Source organism: Melanotaenia boesemani, chromosome 11 (assembly GCF_017639745.1).
Source record: "Melanotaenia boesemani isolate fMelBoe1 chromosome 11, fMelBoe1.pri, whole genome shotgun sequence".
Classification (NCBI taxonomy): Eukaryota; Metazoa; Chordata; class Actinopteri; order Atheriniformes; family Melanotaeniidae; genus Melanotaenia; species Melanotaenia boesemani.
The window spans coordinates 1,248,971-1,268,058 of NC_055692.1; the positions used below are offsets into that span (position 1 = coordinate 1,248,971).

The following is a 19,088-nucleotide window of genomic DNA, read 5'->3' on the forward strand; positions in this document are numbered from 1 at the left end:
TGAATCTCAGAAAAACGGAGTTGAATCAGGTTTAGAGAGACCGGAAGCAGAAGTTGTTGTGAGTTGCAAAGAATGGGTGGTAGGGGTGCACAATACTGCACAATTTGACGTAAGACTTGTCAGGTAGAGGTGGGAGGAATATTAGACTTCTTTTATTTTACACTTTACACTCACCCAGTTTCTTTTTTACATATGTGTATATACATGTGTATGAATGCATGTGTGTCTCTTTTGGATGGGGACGTCTGATGGTTCTCCAGGTATCTGGTGGAGCCTCTTCTCCAGTGTGGGGGACACGGCCCCCAGTGCTCCAATGACCACTAGTACTACTGTTACCTTCACCTTCCAGGCTTTCTCCAGCTCTTCCGTAAGTCCTTGGTATTTCTCCAGGTTCTCGTGATCCTTTTTCCTAATATTTCCATCGTTGGGGATGGCTACATCCATCACAACGGCTTTCCTTTGGTACTTATCTACAGTATGATTCCTCTCATTCTCAACCACCTTGGAGGTGTTCCCATTGTGACCTAGGGGTCTCCAGTCCATATTCTGCACAGATGTTTCTGTACCCCACGCTGGCTACTTGGTTATGGCGTTCCATGGATTCTTTGCCTGCCAGTATCTTGCACCCTGCTGTGAGGTGCTGGATTGTTTCAGGGGCCTCTTTGCACAGCCTGCAACTGGCATCCTGCCTGGTGTGGTAGACCTGGTGTCCTGCCTGGTGCGTTTGACCTTGGGTCCTGCCTGGTGTGGTAGACCTGGGGTCCTGCCTAGTGGAGTAGACCTGAGGTCCTGCCTGGTGCAGTAGATTTGGGATCCTGCCTGGTGCGGTTGATCTGGGCTCCTGGCTGGTGTGGTAAACCTGGGGTCCTGCCTGGTGTGGTAAACCAGGGGTCCTGCCTGGTGCATTAGACCTGGGGTCCTGGGGGGGGGGCAGGATTAGTTCTCGGGGTGTGCGGCTGGGCACTGGGGTGTGGGGCTGGCCTCTGGCGGTGGCCATCTGGGCGGGCCGGGTCCCCCCGGGTGGCGTGCTGGCCCTTGGCCTGTGGGGGAGGGGGGTGTCCCTGCGCTCCTGGGCCCGGGCCCTCTGCCCCGTCTGTCCCAGGCGGCCGGTGCTCGGGGGGGGTCGGGGACTGCTGGCCTCGGCCTGCCGGGGCCGGTGCCCTGTGTCAGCGGGGGGGCTCCTGCAGGGGTCTCCTGCTGCTGTCTTCCTGGGCGGGCGAGTGGTCGTCTCTGTGGACCGGTCGGGGTCTGTTACCTACGGGGGGGCTGGTGGCCTGGGTCTCGGGACCGCTGGCCTGACTCTGGCCTCTGTTCAGGTGAGGTGGCATCTGCATGATCACTCTGCATGGTCACTCCTTCCTGAACGTCTCCACTCCGTATATTCGGTATGTTGACACAGTCTCTGCGTCGCCGTGCATTATTATTATTGTGATTATTATTATTGTTACTATTATCAACTAGTTGTGTAATGACCTACTGGCCAGGATGATCTTAGCTATATATGTTGTAAGTAGTATGGATTACATGGTCTTTTGTATGATGTCTGAAGTCCCCACCTGCACTCCCCACACCCTTTCTGTCCCTCTCCCTCCCCTCCCTCTTCTCTCTCCCTTCTTTTCTCTCTTTCTCTCTCTGTCCCCTCCGGTCGAGTCCAGCATTAAGAGTTTGATTTAATAAAGTTTTTCATATCATCAAGAGGGACTTTATACATGTAGTATAAATCCCTGCTTGATAGAGTAAAATTGCCCGGCACCAGACGGCAGCCAGACAATCATTCTGTTTGCAACGATGCTGGACAAGACAGGTGAAAAAAAAAAAAGACCTGGGGTCCTGCCTGGTGTGGTAGACCTGGGGTCCTGCCTGGTGCGGTTGATCTGGGATCCTGCCTGGTGCATTAGACCTGGGGTCCTGCCTGGTGCGATAGATCTGGGATCCTGCCTGGTGCGGTAGACCTGGGGTCCTGCCTGGTGTGGTAGAGCTGGGGTCCTGCCTGGTGCGGTAGATCTGGGATCCTGCCTGGTGCGGTAGATCTGGGATCCTGCCTGGTGTGGTAGATCTGGGATCCTGCCTGGTGTGGTAGACCTGGGGTCCTGTCTGGTGTGGTAAACCAGGGGTCCTGCCTGGTAAACCAGGGGTCCTGCCTGGTGTGGTAGACCTGGGGTCCTGCCTGGTGCGGTAGATCTGGGATCCTGCCTGGTGTGGTAAACCAGGGGTCCTGCCTGGTGTGGTAGACCTGGGGTCCTGCCTGGTGCGGTTGATCTGGGATCCTGCCTGGTGCATTAGACCTGGGGTCCTGCCTGGCGCGGTAGATCTGGGATCCTGCCTGGTGCGGTAGACCTGGGGTCCTGCCTGGTGCGGTAGACCTGGGGTCCTGCCTGGTGCGGTAGACCTGGGGTCCTGCCTGGTGCGGTAGATCTGGGATTCTGCCTGGTGTGGTAGATCTGGGATCCTGCCTGGTGTGGTAAACCTGGGGTCCTGCCTGGTGTGTTAGACCTGGGGTCCTGCCTGGTGCGGTAGACCTGGGGTCCTGCCTGGTGCGGTAAACCAGGGGTCCTGCCTGGTGCGTTAGACGTGGGGTCCTACCTGGTGCGGTAGATCTGGGGTCCTGCCTGGTGCGGTAGACCTGGGATCCTGCATGGTGCGTTAGACCTGGGGTCCTGCCTGGTGCGGTAGATCTGGGGTCCTGCCTGGTGCGGTAGATCTGGGGTCCTGCCTGGTGCGGTAGACCTGGGGTCCTGGCTGGCCTGGACCTTCACAGGCCGCCTCTATGCTGTCCTTCAGTCCAGCCCTCTCTAGCCATCAGTAGAACTTGTTCACATCCACCACTTCAGCTCTCTGTCGGTGGATCCCATGCAGGGGCTTGTCCATGATGGTTCCTCCATTTCATTCTCCTCCAGGTTCCATTGCCTGAGGCATTCACTCAGTGCTTCATCCCTTGGGGCCATCTTCCTGACGTCTTCATGGAGCCTGGATGGTTCATCTGGGATTGTGGCCCCGATGCTCACTAGTCCTCACCCTCCCTCTCTGTGCTTAGTGTATGGTCTGGACCCTGGATCTGGGGTGGAAACCTCCATGCATGGTGAACAACTTCCGTGTTTTAACATCTGTGGTCTGAACTTCCTCCTTTGGTCAGCTTATTACCCCAGCAGAGTATCTATCATTGGCAGGGCATCACTGTTAGTTACCTGGCCCTTGTTCTTGTCATTGAGCTGACTTCCCAGGACTTACTTGTTGCAGATATGTGGCTGTGGCAGTTTTCCTTCTGGGATTAAAAGCTTCAGCTGCTACAGACTGGTTTATACTGGGATTAAAAGCTTCAGCTGCTACAGACTGGTTTTTACTGGGATTAAAAGCTTCAGCTGCTACAGACTGGTTTATACTGGGATTAAAAGCTTCAGCTGCTACAGACTGGTTTATACTGGGATTAAAAGCTTCAGCTGCTACAGACTGGTTTTTACTGGGATTAAAAGCTTCAGCTGCTACAGACTGGGTTTTACTGGGATTAAAAGCTTCAGCTGCTACAGACTGGTTTTTACTGGGATTAAAAGCTTCAGCTGCTACAGACTGGTTTATACTGGGATTAAAAGCTTCAGCTGCTACAGACTGGTTTTTACTGGGATTAAAAGCTTCAGCTGCTACAGACTGGTTTTACTGGGATTAAAAGCTTCAGCTGCTACAGACTGGTTTTTACTGGGATTAAAAGCTTCAGCTGCTACAGACTGGTTTTTACTGGGATTAAAAGCTTCAGCTGCTACAGACTGGTTTTTACTGGGATTAAAAGCTTCAGCTGCTACAGACTGGTTTATACTGGGATTAAAAGCTTCAGCTGCTACAGACTGGTTTTTACTGGGATTAAAATCTTCAGCTGCTACAGACTGGTTTTTACTGGGATTAAAAGCTTCAGCTGCTACAGACTGGTTTATACTGGGATTAAAAGCTTCAGCTGCTACAGACTGGTTTTTACTGGGATTAAAAGCTTCAGCTGCTACAGACTGGTTTATACTGGGATTAAAAGCTTCAGCTGCTACAGACTGGTTTATACTGGGATTAAAAGCTTCAGCTGTTACAGACTGGTTTTTACTGGGATTAAAAGCTTCAGCTGCTACAGACTGGTTTTTACTGGGATTAAAAGCTTCAGCTGCTACAGACTGGTTTATACTGGGATTAAAAGCTTCAGCTGCTACAGACTGGTTTTTACTGGGATTAAAAGCTTCAGCTGCTACAGACTGGTTTATACTGGGATTAAAAGCTTCAGCTGCTACAGACTGGTTTATACTGGGATTAAAAGCTTCAGCTGTTACAGACTGGTTTTTACTGGGATTAAAAGCTTCAGCTGCTACAGACTGGTTTATACTGGGATTAAAAGCGTCAGCTGCTACAGACTGGTTTATACTGGGATTAAAAGCTTCAGCTGTTACAGACTGGTTTATACTGGGATTAAAAGCTTCAGCTGCTACAGACTGGTTTATACTGGGATTAAAAGCTTCAGCTGCTACAGACTGGTTTATACTGGGATTAAAAGCTTCAGCTGTTACAGACTGGTTTTTACTGGGATTAAAAGCTTCAGCTGCTACAGACTGGTTTATACTGGGATAAAAAGCTCCAGGTAGTAAACCAGCAAGAAATTACTGGTGCAGTCATTTTCAAATCTTATGAACCAATATTTCTGTGAAAATAATGACATAGAAACATGAGACATTTTGAGATTTCACCAGAAACATTATCTCATCTTGAATCTGACGGGCGCAGCATGTTTAACATTTTCATAGCATGAACATGAAAACAGGAGGAACTGTTATTGTGAGAGCTGTGTGAGAGTGTTTGGGGACAGACTGATCCACATGTAGCTTACAGTCAATGTCGAACAAAGCAAAGAATGTCTTAAAAAAGAGCCGGAGAACTTTCAGGCCCGAAGATCAAGTTTATATTATTGTTTTGGTATCTGATATCAAATCTGCTAAAAACGGATTTTTCTGCTGCTTGTTTTTACTGCTGTCTCACAGCTGGAGCAGCAGAAGTATTTACCACTGCATCCAGTCTGTGCTTTAATGGCAGTAACTCAGCAGGGTACGGGCTTGATGCTTCATCATGCAGCCGAAACACAAGGCAGCTGTTTTAACATCTTCTGCAAGCCTCCATCTGTTGAGGAGGAGCAGCTCAGTTTGAACATGATGTGTGAGGAACGGTGACTTATAGCATTAACTTACATGAAGGGGTGTTTGTTCAAAGACTGATTTGTTGGAGAAGTGTCACCAGCAGATGCAGTGATTTAATAAAGACATGCATCCCTCTGAACCGGCTCAAAGACGGGCAGCCGCAGAGAGGAGCCAGCCAGAAAAAACGAGTCCCCCTCAGGAAGTGACAGATAAAACTACAACCTGTTTCCACAGAGCAGCGAGCTAACACTGTCTGCTGGACTCAGGCACCGTACATTTTTTCATCCATTCGTCAGTTGATATAAATTACCAGACGGGCCTCAAAGTATTTCTAAAGAGAAACATAGAAAAAATAATAATAATAATAAAAAGGTTTTTACTCTATGTAATGCTTCCTCTGTGTGATGGATGACAGAGACAGCAGGTCAGCTGGAGGTACTGTCAGATTCTTGTTTGTTCATGCGCTGTTACACACTGGGAGAGACGCTTCTACCTTTCTGTACATTCACAGTATTCAAAACCATTCAGAAACAGACTGGACCAGTACAGCTTGCTGGGAAGGTTGCAGGAGAAAAGAGAACATGGCAGCACGGCTCAGGCTGGCAAAGCTGCAACTGAACAAGCCACCAGACTTCTGGAACAAAGTCCTCTGGACAGACCAGACCAAAGAGGACATGCTTGGTCCTTAAATGCCTCATAGCAGCTGTCAGCACGGTGGTGGAGGTATGATAGTCAGGACACCTGCAGTCATTGATGGACCATGAACTCCTCTAGATACCAAAGTCTTCTAGAGTGAGATCAAATCTAATTTAATCTATAAAGTGCTTTTCATAATAAAAGAATTTATGCAGATTAAATTTATTTTAAAAGCCTTCATACAGCCAAGTTTATGACATAAAACACACAACTCATTATAGTCTCATACACACGAACGCATGTTCACACACGCAGGATTAGCATCCACAAGGGCCTGGAAAACGGACCACATAAAGGACTCAGAAGACGGATGAAACGCTTCGTATCCAACCTTAAGGTTGCTCTCAACCAGAACCCCACCCATGACCCCCCAGCTTTAAACGTGACCAGCAAAGCCCTCGTCTTTACCTGACATCTTGAAGCCCACTATGTGGGGTGATCCTGTTTATAAAATTAGGACTTTATGACATCAGTAGGCTGGAAATGTGAGAAACATGACAGCAGCTTTTGTTGTAGTTTTATTGAGGACTAGACTACAGACTAAAGGATGAGAAATTATAATGCACATGCTGTGTGGATGTAGGAACAACGAGGAGCTGCAGCCCTCGTTGGGCCTGATGAGGTCAGATATGTACGCTGGTGCTGCTTGAAGTGAATTTGATGAGTTTGGTTAGCGGGAGGATTCTCCTGCATCGTCTCTGCATTTAATTGTTTTAAAAATTTGTTGACGTGTCTGCGTTGAGGAATTTGTTTCCTCTGAACTAACCTGTGTTACTGTCATGCTGTGGTGTTTAGTGCTGCTTCTAAGAGCTGGGATGTTAAACATGTCGGCTCCTCTGAGTTCAGGAGCTTTTAGCCTCATCTGGAAATAATTCTGGATATTCAGCCATGAATGTTTTTTTTTGCTTTGTACATAATTTGAACCATTTTCAAATCAACTCAATCCTTAAATTTTAGCATTTTTTTATTAGATAAAAAGTTTATTAGATGGATCGTTGTAGAAGGTTTTATTTATAATTTTTATTCCTCTTAATTGTTAAATATATTGATGTGTGTTTGTTCTGTAGGTGTTTCAGTACGTGATATATGTAAGTATGGAAGTATAAATGGACTATAATGGACTAAACTCATCTGGATGCATGTAAAAGCTCTGCTCATCCCAACCACAACCTCATGTTAACCCATGAACAGATGCTCCACGTTGGCCTGAAATAGTTCTCAGACATGTCGCAGCTGAAAGCGGCCTGCAGCCTCTCCCATGTGGCAATGCTATGCCAACAGCTGTCCACGCTATGCTAACACCTGTCCACGCATGACGCTGCACTGACATGCCCCAGAGGCCCCAGCAGCCGGTGGGACATTTAAACTTTAAAGGTCCAGTATGGACAGATGGGTGTGTTCATGCTTGGTGGGAGTTTGTATGAGCTGGATTCTCACACAGTGTGATCTGCTCTCCTACATCGTATCACACCTTCCTTCATCAAAACCTGCAGGACATCGTCTACCAACCCTCAGAGTTCCCGTTGGAGTTGGATTTGCCGTCTATCTGATCATGGGTGCGTTTATAGCCAAGATGCTGCTTCCCACCATCAGCAGCCTGGTGTTCCTGCCGGCAGCCAGCGTTGCAGCCAAGAGGGGCTTCCACATGGAGGCCATGGTCTACTTCTTCACCATGTTCTTCACCACGGTGAGAATTCCCTCTGATGCCCGACAGCTCGCGTATTTTTGCTTGTAACCAGGATGTTTTACACGAGTTACTGTATGTAAAGAAGCTCAGGGTTCCGCATCTTTAGTACTGCATGGATTTATTTCACCACCACTTCCTCTATGAGTTCTAGCAGAGAAAAGAACTAACAATGGCAGAGCGAGGCTCCAGCTCTGTCTCCTGGTTTGTAAATAATCTAAATGGCTTGTCTGGTTTTACAGGTGAGAAGGTAGCAGTTATGTCGCGCTGACACACAGCCAGGTGAAAGGTAAATGTTCTCCTGTCTTCCTCAGATTTACCATGCATGTGACGGTCCGGGCCTCTCCATCCTGTGTTTCATGCGCCACGACATCCTGGAGTACTTCAGCGTTTACGCCACGGCTCTCTCAATGTGGGTCACACTGATAGGTAAGACCTCGCTGCCGGCAGATTTCACTGATTCATTCAAGATAAGTATCCCTCCACTCTTCTAAAAACATTTATACCCCCAGTCCTCTTCATCAGGACCAGGTTCTAGTACCGGGTCGTCCTCTTCATCAGGTCCACCTTCTAGTACCGGGTCGTCCTCTTCATCAGGTCCGCCTTCTAGTACCGGGTCTTCCTCTTCATCGGGTCCACCTTCTAGTACCGGGTCTTCCTCTTCATCAGGTCCACCTTCTAGTACCGGGTCGTCCTCTTCATCAGGACCGCCTTCTAGTACCGGGTCGTCCTCTTCATCAGCTCCACCTTCTAGTACCGGGTCGTCCTCTTCATCAGGACCAGGTTCTAGTACCGGGTCGTCCTATTCATCGGGTCCACCTTCTAGTACCGGGTCGTCCTCTTCATCAGGACCAGGTTCTAGTACCGGGTCGTCCTCTTCATCGGGTCCACCTTCTAGTACCGGGTCGTCCTCTTCATCGGGACCACCTTCTAGTACCGGGTCGTCCTCTTCATCGGGTCTACCTTCTAGTACCGGGTCGTCCTCTTCATCAGGTTTGCCTTCTAGTACCGGGTCGTCCTCTTCATCAGGACCACCTTCTAGTACCGGGTCGTCCTCTTCATCAGGTTTACCTTCTAGTACCGGGTCGTCCTCTTCATCAGGACCGCCTTCTAGTACCGGGTCGTCCTCTTCATCAGGTCCACCTTCTAGTACCGAGTCGTCCTCTTCATCAGGTCCACCTTCTAGTACCGAGTCGTCCTCTTCATCAGGACCGCCTTCTAGTACCGGGTCGTCCTCTTCATCAGGACCGCCTTCTAGTACCGGGTCGTCCTCTTCATCGGGTCCACCTTCTAGTACCGGGTGGTCCTCTTCATCAGGACCGCCTTCTAGTACCGGGTGGTCCTCTTCATCGGGTCCACCTTCTAGTACCGGGTCGTCCTCTCTATCGGGTCCACCTTCTGGTACCGGGTCGTCCTCTTCATCGGGTCCACCTTCTAGTACCGGGTTGTCCTCTTCATCAGGTCCACCTTCTAGTACCGGGTCGTCCTCTTCATCAGGTCCACCTTCTAGTACCGGGTCGTCCTCTTCATCAGGACCACCTTCTAGTACCGGGTGGTCCTCTTCATCGGGTCCACCTTCTAGTACCGGGTCGTCCTCTTCATCAGGTCCACCTTCTAGTACCGGGTCGTCCTCTTCATCAGGACCACCTTCTAGTACCGGGTCGTCCTCTTCATCAGGTCCACCTTCTAGTACCGGGTCGTCCTCTTCATCAGGACCACCTTCTAGTACCGGGTTGTCCTCTTCATCGGGTCCACCTTCTAGTACCGGGTCGTCCTCTCTATCGGGTCTACCTTCTGGTACCGGGTCGTCCTCTCTATCGGGTCTACCTTCTGGTACCGGGTCGTCCTCTTCATCAGGACCACCTTCTAGTACCGGGTGGTCCTCTTCATCGGGTCCACCTTCTAGTACCGGGTCGTCCTCTTCATCAGGACCACCTTCTAGTACCGGGTGGTCCTCTTCATCGGGTCCACCTTCTAGTACCGGGTCGTCCTCTTCATCAGGACCACCTTCTAGTACCGGGTGGTCCTCTTCATCAGGTCCACCTTCTAGTACCGGGTCGTCCTTTTCATCAGGACCACCTTCTAGTACCGGGTCGTCCTCTTCATCAGGACCACCTTCTAGTACCGGGTCGTCCTCTTCATCAGGTCCACCTTCTAGTACCGGGTCGGACCTTTTTAATCCTGGTGTGATAGATGAAGCAGGAGGTGGAAACCTTCCTCAGAGGTTTTCTCCATATTAACATGACAGCATCACACAGCTGCTGCAGGTTTGTCGGCTGCATCCATGATGAGAATCTCCCGTTCCACCACATCCCAAAGCTGCTCTACTGGACTGAGATCTGGTGGCTGTGGAGGCCGTTGGAGTCCAGTGAACTCTTCGTCATGTTCTAGAAAGCAGGTGGAGATGATCTGAGCTTTGTGACATGGTGCATTATCCTGCTGGAAGTGAGTGTGTGTGAATTGTAGCCTCAGTTTCCTGTTCTTAGCTGGCAGGAGGCACCCGGTGTGTCTTCTGCTGCATCCTGGTCCAGACAACTGCTTCTCTTCTTCAGACCATCTCTGGAAACCCTGGAGATGGTTGTGGGTGCAAATCCCAGTAAATACTCAGACCAGCAACCATCATACGTTCAAAGTCTCTTAAATCCTCTTTCTTCCTCATCCTGATGCTCAGTTTAAACTTCAACAAGTCGTCTTCACCACGTCTACATGCTGCCGTGTGATTGGCTGGTTGGATGTTTGTTGAACAGCTGGACCGTACACATGTTTATTTCATATGTTGTGTTTTCTGTGTCCTTTCAGCCTGACACTGAAGTTGTAAACTACTGAGCAGCAGTTGTTGAGAACACTTGTGTTTCGTTGACTTCTGAACACATATGTTCAGACATAGTTGTAGTTCTTCTCTCATGTGGTCACACATTATAAGGAGGGTCCTCCCTCCTCCAAAGCCCTGATATTAATATGTAAAGACAAATGTTGGACAGCTGACCGACCACCAGGAGGACATGAGAGGTCACACTGGACTGGTTATAATATTATAGGCTTCAAAACTGTTTTAAATTTGAACAAATTGAGGTAAGAAAATAGAAACAAAGCAAAACTTGAATCAGAAAGTTCTATGTGTGTGTGAAAAGAAGAAAAATAATGCTCCTCTATGGCTGGAATAAAGCCAAGAAGACGTTTCTGATGCACGGTGGCGCCACAAAGCAGCTGAGCTGGAGTTGGTTTAGTGAGGATAGCAGGTAAATAGTAGCAGGAATAACTGGAAATGAGGAAAAAGTGGAAACATGGAAATAGTTTCTGTTGTGTGTTTGTTTTAATGGCAGCATTTGGGATTTAAAGCTTCAGTTTCTGCTGGTTTATAAACCAGACTGATCAGAGTTTTACTTTCCATCATGAATTTCATCTCTTATGAAATTCATTTAATGAAACTCTTCTTGGTCTGTTTTATTTGATTCTTATTTATTTCATTTTTACTGTTATTGTTATACCAATTTTTTAATTTTGCATTTATTACTTATTTTAAACACAATCTATGTATTTAGCTTCCTGTATTGTGTATTCATTCTTTTGTTTAAGGATCTCTTTACACGTACTTTTCTACCTGTTGCTCTGCTTATTTTTAGGTTTCTTGGTTTTTGTGTTTTCTTTTTATTTAAATCATGTTCTCTATGAGTGTGTGAGCTTATGAATGTTTAGGTGTGCAGTTTATATACTTGGTTGTCTAATGGCTTATTTTTAATTTGATGTTTAAAATATTTTAATTGGATATTTAATTGTTCTTATCATCTAAAGCACGTCTGTGCTGCTCTTTGGTATGAAAAGTGCTGTATAAATGACTGATGCAGTGTTTGTCTGGTGGTGGCAGCTCTGGGAGACTTTGAGGAACCCCAGCGCTCCAGTATAACCATGTTTGGCGTGCTGACCATCGCTGTGAGGATCTACCAGGACCGCTGGGGGTACGGGATCTATTCTGGTCCAATCGGATCGGCCGTCTTTATCATCACGGTTAAATGGGTGAGCGATGCGAATGTCTGATTTCTTCTTGGTGGTTGTTGGTATCCATTCTGCCTGTCTGTCCCCTCGCAGCCACATCAGTGTGAATTTCCTCTGCTTGAGCTGAGGATGTTCTGCTCACAGGTTTCTGCTGTTTCAGATGCAGAAGATGAAACAGCTGAGAGCGGTTTACCCGGAGAAGACGGTGTACACGCAGCAGGTCGGTCCAGGCTGCTGCTTCGGCGCTCTGGCTCTGATGCTGCGTTTCTACTTTGAGGTGATGAAGTGAAGCGAGCCCTGCAGACACAGCGCCAGCTTCATGTGAGGCTCATGTGTTGTCTTCTCTTGGCTGCAGGAGTGGGACTACGCCTACGTCCACAGCTTCTACCACCTGTCTCTGGCCGTGTCCTTCGTGCTGCTGCTGCCAAAGAGGAACCGCTACGCAGGGACGGGACAAAACGCCGCCAAGCTCAGCTGCCTCACGCTCTGCTGCTGCGTACGTTTCATGTCCCCAACACCAGACAGGGAGCATTTTACTGCTCAGAGTGATGACAGTCACCCTCAGGACTCTAGATAAAAAAACATCCTTTTCCAGTCTGAATTTTAGTAAAATGCTTTTGCACTGAGTCATTATTTATTTTACAAAAACCAACATAAAAGCCTCCATTTGTCCATTTCTGCACCTAAATCCACTTCAGGGTCCCAGGCTGAGGTCTGGATGTTTGTGGCCAAACTAATTTAGTTCTTGTTACAACAAAGATAATAAAGGCGATTCTGCTTCTGACATGTCCTCTTTGGTCTGGTCTGGTCAGAGGACCTGGTTCCAGACGTCTGGTGGCTTGTTCAGTTGCAGCTTCGCAGCCTGAGCCGTGCTGCCATGTTCTCTTTCCTCCTGCAGCCTTCCCAACAAGCCGTTCTGGTCCAGTCTGTTCTAACTGGTCTGTCGTGAACATTAACATCTAACCTGCTGACCTGGAGATTCTGGGATGGAGATCTGAGTTTTTTCTCGGGCTGAATCTGCTGAGACGTCCAGTCCTGGGAGATTGACAGCTGTCTTGTGAATGATCTCTGCAGAACGATGGAGTTCAGAGAGTCTGGAAACGACCTGATGACCTTCCCAGACTGGCATAAACAGACCTACAGACCCTAAAGACTGATATCAGTGTTCACTTCAGTCCTACAAGGGCCAAAGTCCTGCAGGTTTTCAATGTGTCCCTGCTCCAACACACCTGACTCAAAATAAATGGATCCAACAGCCTGTAAATTTCTGCACATTGACTCGTTAACAGGGAACATGGAAAACCTGCAGGACTACTGCCCTCGTAGGACCGAGTGAGTGGTCCAGGTTTAGCTTCTGAAAGTCTTCCTGGTGAGTCATGTGATTAATGTTTTTCCTTTAAAATTGATTGAAAATTAATAACTTTCTTTACACATTTATTAATATAGTTTAGCTCGTTAAATGTTCCCGACCACGCCAGCTGGAAGGTTTTCTAGTTGTCCGGGGCATGTCCGCCAGGATAAACGGACTGTACTTATACAGCCCTTTTCTAGTCACATGTTGACCACTCAAAGCGCTTTTACACTACTTGTCACATTCACGTATACCTACAGCACTTCTGTTGTTGCTAACATTCATACCTGATAGACACATCAGGAGGCAACGTGGGGTTTGGTGTCTTGCCCAAGGACACTTCAGCATGTAGTCAGGGAAAGCCTGGAATCAAACCGCTGACTTTCAGGTTGGGAAGACAACTGCTCTTCCTCCTGAGCTACAGTTGCCCAAATAATCTGCTGGTCCGAACGGGGTGGCGCTGCACCAGGAATTACTGAATGAAAAGATGAGACGGCTGATGAAGAAAACCGGTTTGTCTGTTGGTTAATGCAGGATCAGAGTAAACCGCGGAGCTGCATCAGATCCCAGCCGTCGTAGGTCGACCCGATCAGGACTGTTACCGAGCCCGTCCTCGTCTGACCACCAGACTTTTCTCCCGCTATCGTCCCACATGCTCATGTTTCCGCTACTTTTACAATCCCCTTCGCTTTGTAGTCCGCTTCCTTTATTTGGTCCACTTGAAGCAGACCAGAGTCCGCCTCTTTGATCGGAATCAGGGTTCATTTACTTGTTCACAATTCCCCAAACAAAGCAACTTTCCAAGGTAACGGGCGAGGATGGAAGCAGAACGGCTGGAAATGACCTGATGTACCTCTCAGACTGACGGGTTGCTTCTCTAAGATCATTCTGGTGTCTTTCCTCCATGGCATTGTGTTCCAAACTGCTTTCACAGAGGAGCTCAGACTGATGATGATCAATCCATCTGTATTGATCCGCAGCTCCTGGCTGATACCGATGCCCTGAATTCCTGCTTCAGGTTTATGTTAAATAAATAATGACTCACATATTCATCTGGGCCTAAAAAGAACCAGATGATTCTTTACTAAAGAACCAGATGATTCTTTCATAAAGAACCAGATGATTCTTTACTAAAGAACCAGATGATTCTTTACTAAAAGAACCAGATGATTCTTTACTAAAGAGCCAGATGATTCTTTACTAAAAGAACCAGATGATTCTTTACTAAAGAACCAGATGATTCTTTCATAAAGAACCAGATGATTCTTTACTAAAGAACCAGATGATTCTTTACTAAAAGAACCAGATGATTCTTTACTAAAGAACCAGATGATTCTTTCATAAAGAACCAGATGATTCTTTACTAAAGAACCAGATGATTCTTTACTAAAAGAACCAGATGATTCTTTACTAAAAGAACCAGATGATTCTTTACTAAAAGAACCAGATGATTCTTTACTAAAGAACCAGATGATTCTTTCATAAAGAACCAGATGATTCTTTACTAAAGAACCAGATGATTCTTTACTAAAGAACCAGATGATTCTTTACTAAAGAACCAGATGATTCTTTCATAAAGAACCAGATGATTCTTTACTAAAGAACCAGATGATTCTTTACTAAAGAACCAGATGATTCTTTCATAAAGAACCAGATGATTCTTTACTAAAGAACCAGATGATTCTTTCATAAAGAACCAGATGATTCTTTACTAAAGAACCAGATGATTCTTTCATAAAGAACCAGATGATTCTTTACTAAAGAACCAGATGATTCTTTACTAAAAGAACCAGATGATTCTTTACTAAAGAACCAGATGATTCTTTCATAAAGAACCAGATGATTCTTTCATAAAGAACCAGATGATTCTTTACTAAAAGAACCAGATGATTCTTTACTAAAAGAACCAGATGATTCTTTACTAAAGAACCAGATGATTCTTTACTAAAGAACCAGATGATTCTTTACTAAAGAACCAGATGATTCTTTACTAAAGAACCAGATGATTCTTTCATAAAGAACCAGATGATTCTTTACTAAAGAACCAGATGATTCTTTACTAAAAGAACCAGATGATTCTTTACTAAAAGAACCAGATGATTCTTTACTAAAAGAACCAGATGATTCTTTACTAAAAGAACCAGATGATTCTTTACTTATTTCCTAGTCTGCAAAACTTCATCATTGCTGTTGTTTAAATTATGTTGATGTTAAATGTGTTTCTGTCTCCAGACCATGTCCCCCGGTACTTCCAAAGAGAAGACAGAGAAGCCGAAGAAGAAGTCGTCCCGTACGGTGTGGACGGTCTCTACCGAGAAGCCATGGGTACGAGGGTGTAGCACACCCACCCTGCCTCTCTTCAGCCCCCCACCCTCCACGCCTGTCAAAGGGACCAGCATCAGCAAGCTGAAAGAGATGAACGGCTGGAAGTGAAGCCAAACAGACGTGTGGGTCAGTTGGACCAGGGAGGATGGAGGGTGGAGATGAGCAGGAAACTCACCACGAACCTGCATGAGGGTGGTGAGTTAATCTACCTAGACGTCCCCTTCTACCTCAGAAACAAGTCTGCAGCAAATGAAGAAGATAAAGAAGCAGAAGCGACCTGATGCAGTTATAAAACCCAGGAAAACATGATCCTGGGTGCCCTCAGAGACCTGATGGTCCAACACACCTGTGTGAAGCACAAGGACAGATCAGCCTGAACGGGGAGCTGGTGGCTGAGACCAGCCGGTAAAACTGCCTGGAGAATTTATGAGAGCATATGGTTTATCCCTCAAAAATATATAAATTACCTCTAGAGATGTTCCTCAGGGGAGAGCCTTCATCTGCTGGTGTCTTTCTTTCCTCCCCTCCTTCTCTGCTCTGTCTCGGGAAGAGAAGCAGGAAGCTTCCAGGAATGATGGGACTGTAAAGCAGCTTTAATGGTCCTGGAGGTTCCAGGTAGCTGCAGACGTCAGGATGTCCTGATGCTTCCCGGGTCATCATGTGGGCTCACCATCCGAAGTCCAGCTTCCATTTCTGCCCGTTTTCCTCCATCCAGACTGTTTATTATCATTATTTATTTCTTTAGTCAACTTTGTGTCTTACTGTTGTAATCTGAATTAAATTCAATGTTTTTAAGCCTTAAAACTCTGCTGGACTGATTCCAAACACGTTCAAATGCAGAAAAATGTAGATTCACAGAATGTAAATGATTAAATAGAGAGAGAAATTAGGGCTGACTGCTACAGACTGGTTTATACTGGGATTAAAAGCTGCTACAGACTGGTTTATACTGGGATTAAAAGCTGTTACAGACTGGTTCATACTGGGATTAAAAGCTGCTACACACTGGTTTATACTGGGATTAAAAGCTGCTACACACTGGTTTATACTGGGATTAAAAGCTGCTACAGACTGGTTTATACTGGGATTAAAAGCTGTTACAGACTGGTTTATACTGGGATTAAAAGCTGCTACACACTGGTTTATACTGGGATTAAAAGCTGCTACACACTGGTTTATACTGGGATTAAAAACTGCTACAGACTGGTTTATACTGGGATTAAAAGCTGTTACAGACTGGTTTATACTGGGATTAAAAGCTGCTACAGACTGGTTTATACTGGGATTAAAAGCTGCTACAGACTGGTTTATACTGGGATTAAAAGCTGCTACAGACTGGTTTATACTGGGATTAAAAGCTGCTACAGACTGGTTTATACTGGGATTAAAAACTGCTACAGACTGGTTTATACTGGGATTAAAAGCTGCTACAGACTGGTTTATACTGGGATTAAAAGCTGCTACAGACTGGTTTATACTGGGATTAAAAACTGCTACAGACTGGTTTATACTGGGATTAAAAGCTGCTACAGACTGGTTTATACTGGGATTAAAAGCTGCTACAGACTGGTTTATACTGGGATTAAAAACTGCTACAGACTGGTTTATACTGGGATTAAAAGCTGTTACAGACTGGTTTATACTGGGATTAAAAGCTGCTACAGACTGGTTTATACTGGGATTAAAAGCTGCTACAGACTGGTTTATACTGGGATTAAAAGCTGCTACAGACTGGTTTATACTGGGATTAAAAACTGCTACAGACTGGTTTATACTGGGATTAAAAGCTGTTACAGACTGGTTTATACTGGGATTAAAAGCTGCTACAGACTGGTTTATACTGGGATTAAAAGCTGCTACAGACTGGTTTATACTGGGATTAAAAGCTGCTACAGACTGGTTTATACTGGGATTAAAAGCTGCTACAGACTGGTTTATACTGGGATTAAAAACTGCTACAGACTGGTTTATACTGGGATTAAAAGCTGCTACAGACTGGTTTATACTGGGATTAAAAGCTGCTACACACTGGTTTATACTGGGATTAAAAGCTGCTACACACTGGTTTATACTGGGATTAAAAGCTGCTACATACTGGTTTATACTGGGATTAAAAGCTGTTACAGACTGGTTTATACTGGGATTAAAAGCTGTTACAGACTGGTTTATACTGGGATTAAAAGCTGTTACACACTGGTTTATACTGGGATTAAAAGCTGTTACCGACTGGTTTATACTGGGATTAAAAGCTGCTACAGACTGGTTTATACTGGGATTAAAAGCTGCTACACACTGGTTTATACTGGGATTAAAAGCTGCTACACACTGGTTTATACTGGGATTAAAAGCTGCTACACACTGGTTTATACTGGGATTAAAAGCTGTTACAGACTGGTTTATACTGGGATTAAAAGCTGCTACAGACTGGTTTATACTGGGATTAAAAGCTGCTACACACTGGTTTATACTGGGATTAAAAGCTGCTACAGACTGGTTTATACTGGGATTAAAAGCTGATACAGACTGGTTTATACTGGGATTAAAAGCTGTTACAGACTGGTTTATACTGGGATTAAAAGCTGCTACACACTGGTTTATACTGGGATTAAAAGCTGCTACAGACTGGTTTATACTGGGATTAAAAGCTGATACAGACTGGTTTATACTGGGAATTAAAAGCTGCTACAGACTGGTTTATACTGGGATTAAAAGCTGTTACAGACTGGTTTATACTGGGATTAAAAGCTGCTACAGACTGGTTTATACTGGGATTAAAAGCTGCTACACACTGGTTTATACTGGGATTAAAAGCTGATACAGACTGGTTCATACTGGGATTAAAAGCTGATACAGACTGGTTTATACTGGGATTAAAAGCTGTTACAGACTGGTTTATACTGGGATTAAAAGCTGCTACACACTGGTTTATACTGGGATTAAAAGCTGCTACAGACTGGTTTATACTGGGATTAAAAGCTGATACAGACTGGTTTATACTGGGAATTAAAAGCTGCTACAGACTGGTTTATACTGGGATTAAAAGCTGTTACAGACTGGTTTATACTGGGATTAAAAGCTGCTACAGACTGGTTTATACTGGGATTAAAAGCTGCTACACACTGGTTTATACTGGGATTAAAAGCTGATACAGACTGGTTCATACTGGGATTAAAAGCTGATACAGACTGGTTTATACTGGGATTAAAAGCTGATACAGACTGGTTTATACTAGAGTTTTAAGGGTTAACATAATAATTTATGTGTGTTTTTTAACTGAAAATGATTTTGTTAGAATTGAAATGTTGTGACTGTGTTTAAATGGTCTTGTTGAAATTTATTGTAATGTTTCCAGAATTCCGCACAGAAGCCGACCATTGAGAAAAACCCTGACTGCCGCGTACTTCCAGTCCCAGTAACACTAATTCAATTCCAGACCCACAGATTCCATTTCACTTTCACTTTAGGAGCACATGAGGTTGTGCGTGCATGCACGTCACCTGCCCCGAACCCTACCCAAAGACTACAAACGATCTGCGTATCTCAGACAAAACAGTCCAAAACGAGAATGAACCTCCCTCCATGAAGGAATGTTTGAGCTGGGGCCAGGCTGCCTGCTCCTGGACCCACAGAAAGGTGTTTTTGTCTGGACTCAGAGACCTGGCTGGCTGCACCTCCTGCCTCGGACAGGACGGGAACCTGAGCTTCTCATCACACAAGGGTGAAACACTTTCAGCTCCTGTAGAATGAAAAATTCAAAGACTTTTATTGTCACTTCACCATATGTGAAAGCATGCAGAGCAGCTGAGATGCTGTCCTCTCGCCCCATAGAAATGAAACAAGGACGTGTAAGAAGCATTTAAAACACACACGAAGTGAGACAATA

General features: G+C 45.8%; 1 protein-coding gene across 1 annotated transcript; it reads left to right on the top strand.

The window, feature by feature from the left end:
* The first annotated feature begins 7,007 nt into the window (after window positions 1-7,007).
* Window positions 7,008-16,004, top strand: mymk (myomaker, myoblast fusion factor). Its single transcript, XM_041999871.1, has 6 exons — window positions 7,008-7,539; window positions 7,851-7,965; window positions 11,402-11,550; window positions 11,690-11,806; window positions 11,885-12,025; window positions 15,113-16,004. The coding sequence occupies exons 1-6, from the start codon at window positions 7,234-7,236 to the stop codon at window positions 15,311-15,313; spliced, it is 1,029 nt and encodes a 342-aa protein (XP_041855805.1). The 5' UTR covers window positions 7,008-7,233; the 3' UTR covers window positions 15,314-16,004.
* Window positions 16,005-19,088: the final 3,084 nt, after the last annotated feature.